The 11,316-nt window shown below is 32.5% G+C and overlaps 1 protein-coding gene across 1 annotated transcript; it reads right to left on the reverse strand.

The window, feature by feature from the left end:
- Positions 1 to 293: 293 nt before the first annotated feature.
- Positions 294 to 1,746, reverse strand: LOC111917522 (expansin-A10). Its single transcript, XM_023913202.3, has 3 exons — positions 1,542 to 1,746; positions 1,129 to 1,441; positions 294 to 1,032 (listed from the first exon to the last, which is right to left on the reverse strand). The coding sequence occupies exons 1-3, from the start codon at positions 1,678 to 1,680 to the stop codon at positions 711 to 713; spliced, it is 774 nt and encodes a 257-aa protein (XP_023768970.1). The 5' UTR covers positions 1,681 to 1,746; the 3' UTR covers positions 294 to 710.
- Positions 1,747 to 11,316: the final 9,570 nt, after the last annotated feature.

Raw genomic sequence — 11,316 nt, forward strand, 5'->3', positions numbered from 1 at the left:
AATCCTCTTAATCATAAGATACGTTTTACATTTAGGTTATTTTATTGTGAAAAAATAAAATTGGATCTCGCAATCGTAGATTAGGTTTCTTCTCTTACAAATTAAAGGTTTTTTAGTTTATTCGCGGATTAGGTCTCTTCTCTTGTTCATTCTTAATGTTAGAACCTGTTTAATAGCTACATCTATCAAAATTTCCTCTTCTGTCATTTCATTAACTGTTAATTAGTTGCCTGTATTTTGTATTGCTTTAACGAACAAATCTTTAACATCTCAACCAATTCAGCACAAGCAAATCGACAAACATTAAATGTTATTCTCATTTCATTTCAAGTAACAAAACATACATTGAGGAATCTTTGACACCACATTTGACCTCCAAAAAAAGAACACACATAACAACCTTAACTTTGAGCATTACACATACTAAAAAAAGACAATGCCACATTAGTCCCCCAACCCTTGTTGGTGTCCTTTTCAGGGCTGTCTAAAATGACTCCCGAAATCTTTGTAAACAGGTCAGATTTCCTGAAGTTTAGTTTAGGCATTAATCATGGGCCCTTTAAAATGGGTCCATAGAGTTTCGCCTATCTTATAACTATATTACATTAGTTACTATAGTATATCAGTATACCATACTTTAATCTTATAACTATAAATCACATAAAAAAAAAAGAGTATTTTAACTTAACTGTTAAGTTAAAAGTTTGGAGTTAGAGACCGACAGACTTAAACTGTTTACCAGCATAAGTCTGTCCGAAACTCCAACCCGCAGGAGCCACATTCGTAGAAACGACTGTTCTTCCATCACTTGTTGTAACCTTAAAAGATAAAGCCTGTCCATCAAGATTCGCACCACTTTGCCAATTTTGCCCCCAATTTCTCGACATTGGTTGCCATGTATTGCTTCTAGACCCCTTAATAGACACCGCCACAACATCACCCGCACCACCAACATTTGTCAACAACACCAAATTGAAATACGAATGACCATTGATTGTAAACCTCATTCCACCTCTCTTCTTGCAAGCAACCCTATCAAATTCAATACATAAAAATTAAAAAAAAAATGTGAGTTTCATGTTATTTTTTTATTTAAAGATTATATTTTGTGAAAGGAGGAAAGTTTACCTTCTATATTGAACGGGAATAATTCCAGCTTTGTATTGACCAATTTTCAAGAAAATCGGTTGAGCAAGATCGAAGTGTTGTTGTGGAGGATTACACCACCCTCCATTGTTGTTTGGAAGTGCGCTATTTGGAGGACAGAAGTTTGTAGCTGTGACAATAATGGACCCTGGAAGACACCATCTTTTATCATTCACACATTTGATCTCAAAACACGCTCCACATGCAAGTCCATTGTTGAATAAAGCAGTACTTAATGCAGCTGTATTTGTACCATATCCTTGACTATATAAATTTCCAAATCCACATGCTCCACCTTCACATATATAGATATACACATCAGTATATATATATATATATGATAAAAGATAAAAGATAATTCACAAATCTTTAAAAAGGTGAAAACTTTTTCTTACCCATTGTACCCGAAGCATCGGCACCACCATAGAAGGTGGCATGGGCGTTAGACCACCCACCACCACCTCTGCCGCTAGCTAGTGGTAGTGTTGCAATGGTGGTGATTGTTAGAACTAATAAGATTTCAAGAAACCCCATTTTTAGAACTGAAAAAAGATAAGTTGTGAGGGAGTTTTGAGGAGGGATGAAGATGGAAGTGGGGAATGACACCTTGTTTATATAAAGAATTTATGAGAGAGAAAACTGTAATGGCAGTTAAAGCGTTTAACCATATGACAAGTTGTTAATGTTAAATAAAATATGTTTTGCCTCCTTTTTTCACATGCTTCATGTTAATAGAGAATCGTATTCTGTGGGAAGAGTGATGAAAAAGGCAACTATAAAGTTTACTCATTATACTTGAAAGTATAGAGTGAAAGATTGTAAACAGGATTTGTGTTTGTGGTTTCAAGTGGTATTATATAAATATGAATCAAGAAAGTGTATGTAAGCTGCAAGAAACCCTAAAAAGTTTAAACCTTGAAGCCTACAATTATTTTGTAGTATTTTATTGATAATATGAGAAGATATGGTAATTGAAAATTAAATTAACAAAGTGGTGGAATGAGGGAGGGAATTGAATTGATTATTTTATTTTATCATATTTGGTTGTTTTGAAGGAATAGAATGTGCTCTTCAAACATCTTCTATGTTAGAATTTTAGATAAATAAAATTGATGAATAAGGGAAAGAATTATTATTTTATAAAATGAATCTTGAATTAAATATAAATATATCTAACTATCGATAAGTAACTTACTTATTAACATATTTCTTGTCATTTGAATTATATACATGTATTTCGAATAATCAAAAGAGTATTTTAATCACTTTAAGAAATTGTTTGCAACAACAAAATATAAAGATAAAATGTAATGAAATCTTTAAATAGAATTATAATGAACGTATTTTTTTTTTTTTTTTTTTGAAAAATAACAAAAAATTAATTTGAGTGAAGTTTTGATTTTTTTTATTAGTTTTGTTGTTTATAAAGTTTATATAAATGAAAATGATTATATTATCTATATGTGACAACCAAACAAACAAGATTATTTGGAGAATTAATCACAATTTATCGGCAATCCTTCACACCATTCGAATATGACAACTAAACAAGATTATTTTATTCATATATTAAAGACTATCTAAATTTTATGTCAAGATCAATATGTTTATAGCTTTTAGATGGACGATAATATGGATAATAAATGTAATTATGAATAAGGGAAAGAGGTAAATGATGAAAACAAATGTGAAAAAAAGGACCGGGAAGTGCATTGACTTTTTTGAGTACTTGATAAGATATGTTAAGTACTTTTGAGGTACGATTTAGTTTATGGAGATTAGCAAATAGAAGTGGCATTAATGATTGGTTGATTAGAATAAAACACCCACATGAAACCTAATTTGTGGCATGTGACCGTTTTAATTGCAAGTGTAATTGAGATTGGAATGGCATTGACTTCATTTTTTTATTTTTTATTTTCTTTTCTAATATTATAGTGTCAAGTAGAGGAGTCACATGGTCACTTGGGATTACTAACTTAAGTTCTAACAATTGGAAATTCAATTTAAGTAAATCAAGACTCCTTCAACTTTGCAATTGACCATCGTTGTATTGGTTTTAGCAGTAGATGTATTTGTGGTTATCATTAGTATTATTTTCTGAGTTTATTACAATTTATATGGAAAAGGGATGTCATGTAATATGTCATCTTTTTTGGACTTGTATGTATCCAGTTTTGAAGTGTTATAACTATCCACAAAATTTATGCATTAGTCGGCATCTAAACCAACTTAAGAAGGATGTAATGTATTCGAGAAATCAATTGAGTTTCTTCATCATCATTGGGTTTGTATTCTTTTACTAAATCATAAGTTAACTTCTAATTTGCTTCATTTCATTTCGGTATTCCTTACATAAATAATATTAAATCAGTTTCATCATAAGTCTTGTGGCCAAAGTTATTCAAGTCTTTTGTTATTGTTTTTTTTTATTTTTTTTTTATTTTTTTTTTTATTTTTTTTTTTTGGGAAACAGTCCTTTTGATCTTTTTCCACCACCAATGTCGTTATAACTACTGCCACACTATCACTGTCACCTCCATTGCTGACGCCATAATCACCACCTTTGTCAATCCCACCTCCCCCAACATCAACACTTCTGTCACCTCCACCGCTATCTCTGTCACCACCACAACTATTGGTCTTTTTATATGAGTATTTTAAAAAACATTTTTTTTTATAAAGATTAAAGACATAAAAAAAGACATTCTGACCACATTTTATTCCGTATATATGAAAAAAAATCGAACACATTTTATCTTTTTAAAAACAAACATCACCTAATCAATATGATGTAAGAAATTTACTTATTATATAAATAATCAATGAAAAGTTTATATACAGTATATAAATGGAAACTAATAAATCACATATTTAGTTTTATTCCACTAAAATCCATGAGTTCTCGTTATAATGTGTTTCTATCATGTAACATTTTTTGGTTGCCAGTTGTCTACATGTCACTTATCATTGCACTTCTGCCTTGATGTACATTAAAAACTTTTTTATTTATCTTCGTTTTCTCACTCTTATAAATCTTCGTGATAGACTCACAATGATACGTGGGAAAACATTAGAAAAATAGGTTAACTGAGTTAAGAAAACTTTTAAATATGACATGTTCAATCATATTAAATCATATTAATGGATAACCATGTATGATTATCTTTGCAAGTTCGTACTTTGAAACTTTCTAAACAAATCAAAGCTAACAGAAACATATAATATCACAACATCAACAACTCTTATTAATCAAGAACCAAATGGTTTTCACAACTTACACAAAAAACCTCACTAGAGTTCCGTCAATCACTCAATACACCGATCCTTACTGTACACTCACCTATTCTACTCACACCTAGTCTAGAACAAGAATTAGTAGAAGAGCTCATAATATGATCGATTATGAACAAGCCTTAATAATAAAGAAACCCTAATCTAGAACAGAGAGAACACGAGAGCTAAACACACAGTGTAGGATGAACAAATGACTCGATATCTCTCTAAATACACACATATAAAACATTATATACTTTGGGGCAAAACGGGTCAAGTATACATTGGATCCAAACATGATTCGAACCGAAAAGATACGTGTGCCTTTGAAACTTTTGATAAAGTGAGCCGCAGTCCATTATAAACACAAAATGTCAACCCTAGTCCTTCTGGAAAAATATTTTAACTAACAAGTTCAGATAAATTACACAACCCTTAAAACAAAACTTATTCACATTAAATGATAAAAGGGTATAGAATGTCAATGATAAGTTTGAGACACAAAGTATATTTCAACAACACCCCCCCCTCTCAAACTTAATCATTGAAAAAGAACTTAACACAAGACCCATCTTTTTACAAAGTAAATCATGTTGTACAATACCCAATGACTTAGTAAATATATCAGTGACATTACTAATAGAATCAATTGTAAAATACTCTACAACACCTTTTGATTCTTCGTGTCATTATCAAACTTAACAAATTTGATTTTTATATTAAAATGATTTTCCAAAAAACAAATAAAACCATGAAAAGAAGAAAAAGATTCGTATTTTGATTTCATCAAATAAACCTAAGTAGTTCTAATAAAGGCATCAATAATGGTAAGAAAGAACCTAAAACCTCATGAAGCAGCAACTTTGTAAGGACCTCAAACATCCAAATGAATTAAGTCACCAAGAATACAAGATTTATACTCACTTAAAGGAAAAGGTTCTCTTGTTTGTTTAGCTTTATAACAAACTTCACATGTCATAACAGACTCATTATCAAAATTAAGAACAGACGTCAAAACATTCAAGGCTTGATCAATAGGATGTCCTACTCTATTATGCCAAGTAATTTTAGAAATAAAAAATTTAGAATTATTGTTAACAAACTTAGACCTACCTAGGGATTGAATTTCAAGATAATACAGATCCCCAAATTCTTTACCAGTCTCCATGGATAGTGAATCTTGAACAGTACAATGGTTTTCATCGAATATAACTTCACAGTTATTCTCATTACAAAGTTTATAAACAGAAAGAAGATTAACATGAAAGTCGGGTATTACAAACACATCAATTAGATACATTGAATTTGAAAAGTTCATGTTCCCAATTTTATTGATCTTAGTAGTAGATCTATTAGGGTGATTAACCCTAAAATTTAACTATGAGACATCAACAACATCAACAAGTTGTGATTCAGTTGCATTCATATGTTGACTAGCCCCTGAATCAACAACCTATTTTTTTTTTTATCTTTAACAAAAAAATTGTTGCAAACAATACATGCCATATTAGCATTGCCAGAAATATCTTTAGAAAATATTTTGTCATTAAGAAGAGACATAAGCTTTGAGCATTGGTCATTAGTTAAAAAATGTTGACCTGTCTTTTCAAAAGAGACATCTAAAGAACTACAAGAATCATTTGCAAAAGAAACATTTCCAGAAACATGAGAAGTAATATTAAAATCATCTCTTGGTTTATGATCCTTAGGATAACCAATAAGCTTATAACATTTTTCTATAGTATGCCCTTTAAGGTCACAATTTTTACATAAAAGATTCTGATTTTTATTCTTAAATTTCCTAGAATCATTTAGCTTACTAGCAAATGCAAAAAATTATCCTTTATTTGACAAAGTAGAAACATAACCATGTTTTTGGTTAGACTCTTCTCTAGAAACAATTGAGAAAGCAATTTTAACATCAGGTAAGGGTTCCATGATTAAAATATTACTCTTTACTTGATTAAAAGAATCATCTAAACCACTTACGAACTTGAAACATCCCAAAAATATAACCAAAAATTTTCAATTTTTAAATTTAAATAAAACAATATTCCAAAAACATTGTTCATACAACCCATAAAATAAGTATATTGATCATCATAAAAATCAGAGTGTGTCCCAAAACAGAATCTATACGGTGTGTGCGATGCAGTCAACCCGAGCTCTTCCCCTTAGAACTGGAAGTACCTAAAACATAAACTAAAAACCATAAGTACAAAGCTTAGTGAGTTCCCCAAAATACCACATACCATACATACAAATAAAAATATAATGGGCCCTACCCGACATCAGACCCGTCCGGCATCGGGCCCCGCCCGACATTGAGCCCCGCTCGGTAATAGATTGGGCCCCGCCTAGCATACATATAACATATATCAAGTAACATATACACATGCAACAATCATAAAGATACATAACATACAAGATGGTTATCGGGCCCTGCCCGGTAAACATATAAGCACATAACACATGCAAGAGTCACCTGGACAGCTAGCATACTAACATAACATAATCATGGCCGACATTGGTGCCTTCGACCCGCTAAACCTAGTGAGGAAACTTACCTCAAAATGTTGAATGAATCAAATAATCCATGGTATCTGGTCCTATAACTCCCCGAGCTATTAGTTGACAAAAAAACCAATTAACATTTGGGATCTAAATGATAACCAAAAATCCCTACTTGGGGTAAAACACCATTTTACCCCTAACCTAGCTTGGTCCAAGACTAAAGCCCAATTTCACAATCTAATAGGTCCAAAAGTCAAATAATCCATCAAGGTCCAACTTATGGCCTAATAATTTCCAATTGGGTCAATCTCTTCTCATGGGCCTTAGCCCAAGGCCCAATTATGTTCCTGGCCTAAAACTTCCAAAATTAGATGGCCCAACTAAACCCTAACCTTCTAGCCCAAAACGTCTCCCAAACCTAAAGCCCAAATTCGAAATGCCACCTAAATGAGTATGTGGAGCGTACTCAGCTTGTACGCTAAGCGTACTGGCTCGAAGGCTTGTACGTTGCACATATAGGCTTGTACGCCCAACGTAATCTTCCAAATCAACCATCTGCTAAATTTAGCTCTTAAACCATTAAGAATTCGCTCCAGAATGCAAATCTGATCTCCTTGAGCTGGATTATCAAGTAAAGTTGCTAACTTTATGTCTATGCATGGCTATATGAACCTCTAAAGCTCAATAAGGACTTAATAAGAGACTTAATGAATGCATGAGGCACTAAACTCCATAAAGTTGGCACCTTTACGCCTAACGAACATATTATAACCCTAGATCTGAAAGGGTAAGTCCTTTGGACGTCTTAACTCAACAATCCACCCAAAAATGGCCAAAAATATGACAAATTATCCTAAAAAGAGATCTAAACAACTAGAAGTCAAGGTGAAAGCTTGATACCTCAAAATCTTTACAAAAAGGGTGGTGATTTTGGATGCAAGACCTTGTCTCCAAGATTAGCAACTTCAAGATCTTCTAACTCCATCAAAATGCACAAAATAAACACCAAAATCTCTTCAAAGGATCAAATACGTAACAGTGGAGGCTAGAACTCAATTTAGAGTTTAGGAGGCTTTAGAGGCTGGTAATGAGGCCAGCCCTAGAGGATAAGGTGGCTTATATAGGGTGTAAGACCCTTAATTAGGGTTTCATTAAAGTCCACGTACACCCATTGTACATGGTCCCGACTCGCCATTAACTCAGTACGCCCCGCGTACTGGCTTTTCCACCAGTATGCTAAGCATACTAAGTGGTATGCCCTACGTACTACTTTAGGGACCAAAATGCATAATTTCAAAATAGAAGGGCCATAAGGTACATACCAAGGTACAAGTGTTACAGAACTGCATTTAATTTCATCAGTTTAGAGTGACTATTCAACCGAGTAGCAAGTTCACAAAAACACTCAATACACTTAGTTAATCCATCAAATTCCTTCCAAAGACCATCCAATTTATTATAATAATCAGACATAGATAACCCACTTTGAGTGAGAGAGTTTATACATTGATGCACATTAAACACCACAAAACCATCAACCATATAGTAAGTTTCACACAAATCATTCCATATATCAAGAGCAAAATTAGAACAAGCATGACCTATATAAATTGACTCAGATAAGAAATTAAGAAGCCAAGAACACACAATAGCATTTACTCTATTACATTTAAGAGATCTAAATTTATCCTTTTATTTAATTTCAATTCCTTCAATGAATCCAATTTTATTTTTGTCCTTTAAGGCTCTTGTTATAAAATTCTTCCACACTCTAAAATTCTTAGTTCCAAGTATTTTGAAATTAATAATGGTTGTAACAAAATGATCAGATGGATGCAAATATAACAGAACATTAAAATCCACATACACATTCTTACTAGAAGCATCTCCTGGTGTTCTAGTCATGATTAATAGAAATCAGACAAAAGGAAGAATATGGAATCTATAACCCTACTCATAGAGGTTCACAAGAAGTTTCTATAACTTACACCATATTCATAATCACATGAGGTCAGAGCAGGATAATTTAAAGACATAAACTGACTAAGATTAATAGATAGTTGATAAATCAACAACACCACGAGAAATAAGGAGGAAAGTATGAGAAAAACTTACAGTGGTCCACAAAAAAAACGCACATTAAGCAGCAAATTAGATACGATAGAGTTGTTCATACAACAACATACCACTGATACCGAAAAGGCATTCAAATGCCAAACACCAACTTAATTAATGACATCTTGTTTGCACCTTCCTTAGCATTGACCATGTGATAATGTTGGTTGTTAGGTTTAACAAAGTAAAACTAAGTGTTTACTATTATCACAACATTTACTCCTAAAATTTGTGACAAGAATACCACACGAGTTGATGGAACCTAACAAATCCAAGATCTAGCAACAGATCAAAGGTAGAGAAACAATCTCACACTCTAAAAGCATATCGAAGACACAAACCAGGACCAGATCTAGACGAAGACACATAAAACCCTAAATCTAGACCTGAAACCCTAACCACATTGAGACATAACAAGATCAAAACATGCCAAACAATATCAAAATGCGCCAAATAAAGCTCTGATAGCATCTAAATAAATCAAAACTAACAGAAACATGGAATATCACAACATCAACAGCTACTATTAATCAAGAACCAATTGGTTTTCACAACTTACACAACAACCACACTATAGTTCCCTCAATCACTTAATACACCGATGCTCACTACAACTCTCACATATTCTACTCACACCTAGTTTAGAACAAGAAATAGTAGAAGAAAGTAGGATATGAACGATTGTGAACAAACCCTAATAATAGAGAAACCCTAATCTACTGTAGAGAGAACACGAGATCTAAACACATAGTGTAAGATGAGCAAATGACTCGATATCTCTCCAAATACACACATATAGAAAATTATATAGTTCAGGGCAGAAACAGGTCAAGTATAAATTGGATCTAAACATGATCCGAACTAAAAAGTTCTATGTGCCTTTGAAACTTTTGATAAAGTAAGCCGTAATCCATTATCAACACAAAATGTCAACTCCAATCCCTCCTGCAAATATCTTAAATAACAAGTTCCAATAAATTACACAACAACCCTTAAAATAAAAACTTATTCACATAAAGGAATAAATAACAGAGGACATATGATAAAAGGATATAGAATGCCAATGATAAGTTTGAGACACAAAGTATATTTCAACAAACTTGTTGATCAAGTGTATGAGCACCAAGTGTTTAACAACTTTATCTTTTTTTCTCATGTAGTGGATTCAAAATGAATTGTCTTATGTCCCACAGTTTCTTTAGTGGAAGTATATGCATGTGTTCATGCAATTGTTTGCTCCCATTATTATTTTTCTCATAATTTTACTTAAAATTTTGCATATAACAATATTTCTCAAAAAAAGAGGATTTGACAAGGCTATATGAAACTATTATGAGAAAAATGAGGCAATTTAAACAATAATGATACAAAACTTAGTGTAATGCTCTATTAGAAAGCATCCAGACTTAATTAAATCCAACGTCGTTGGGTTTATCACCCTAAGTTTATCTTTTCTGCCCCCATTTATGATAACCATCATTGGTTCTATCACCCTCATTTGCTTCAAACATCTTTAAAGCCACCTATGACCGACTATGACTACATCTTGCCAGACATCCGGTTACCTCAAGATGCACCCATACCGCCTCACCTTCTCCCGGTGGTGGATGTAGAGTGTAATAAATGGGGTGCATGGACCCCACTTGATTTTGAGTTCCAATTTATATTTTAGATTTAAAAGTCATTTGTTTAGAAAGTTTTTGCAATTGGTCCAATTGTTTTTTGTAGTTTGTCTTCGGTTGGCACCCAGTAAAAAATTGGAGCTTTGTTTCTTTTTTGAAACTATCCTAACACCTAACAAAGTTACAACTCATCTATTTTTTTTAAAAAAAAACCCACGGAGGAGCAACTATATTTCAAAAAAATCTACCATTAGCATTCATGTGATCTTAATCAAGGTTTATATATATATATATATATATATATATATATATATATATATATATATATATATATATATATATATATAACCAAATTAAATGTCTCTCATAACTTTTATAAGAAACAAAGGTTTCAAAATGCTTCCTCTTGGATTTTGTAGACACTTTTATACATACACTTTTTTAGTTTTTTGATACTTTCAATAATATCCCCCCTAATTACTAACTGTACTGGATCCGCCACTGCCTTCTCCTATGCACCCACCATCTCATCTCTCCTCTGCTGCATCCCATCGCCTCACCTCCTCACTTACACCACTATTATCAATGAATATCTTATGTCATCATGCCTCTATAGATATTAAATTTAATGTAGTGAAAACCT

Source organism: Lactuca sativa, chromosome 2, assembly GCF_002870075.4.
Source record: "Lactuca sativa cultivar Salinas chromosome 2, Lsat_Salinas_v11, whole genome shotgun sequence".
NCBI lineage: Eukaryota > Viridiplantae > Streptophyta > Magnoliopsida > Asterales > Asteraceae > Lactuca > Lactuca sativa.

Bases quoted from the DNA above. Each gene is read 5' to 3' on its own strand.
- LOC111917522 (XM_023913202.3), bottom strand. From the start codon at position 1,680: ATGGGGTTTCTTGAAATCTTATTAGTTCTAACAATCACCACCATTGCA. The intron at 1,442-1,541 runs GTAAGAAAAAGT...ATATATGTGAAG, and splicing joins CGATGCTTCGGGTACAATGG to GTGGAGCATGTGGATTTGGA. The intron at 1,033-1,128 runs GTAAACTTTCCT...TGAATTTGATAG, and splicing joins ATTCCCGTTCAATATAGAAG to GGTTGCTTGCAAGAAGAGAG.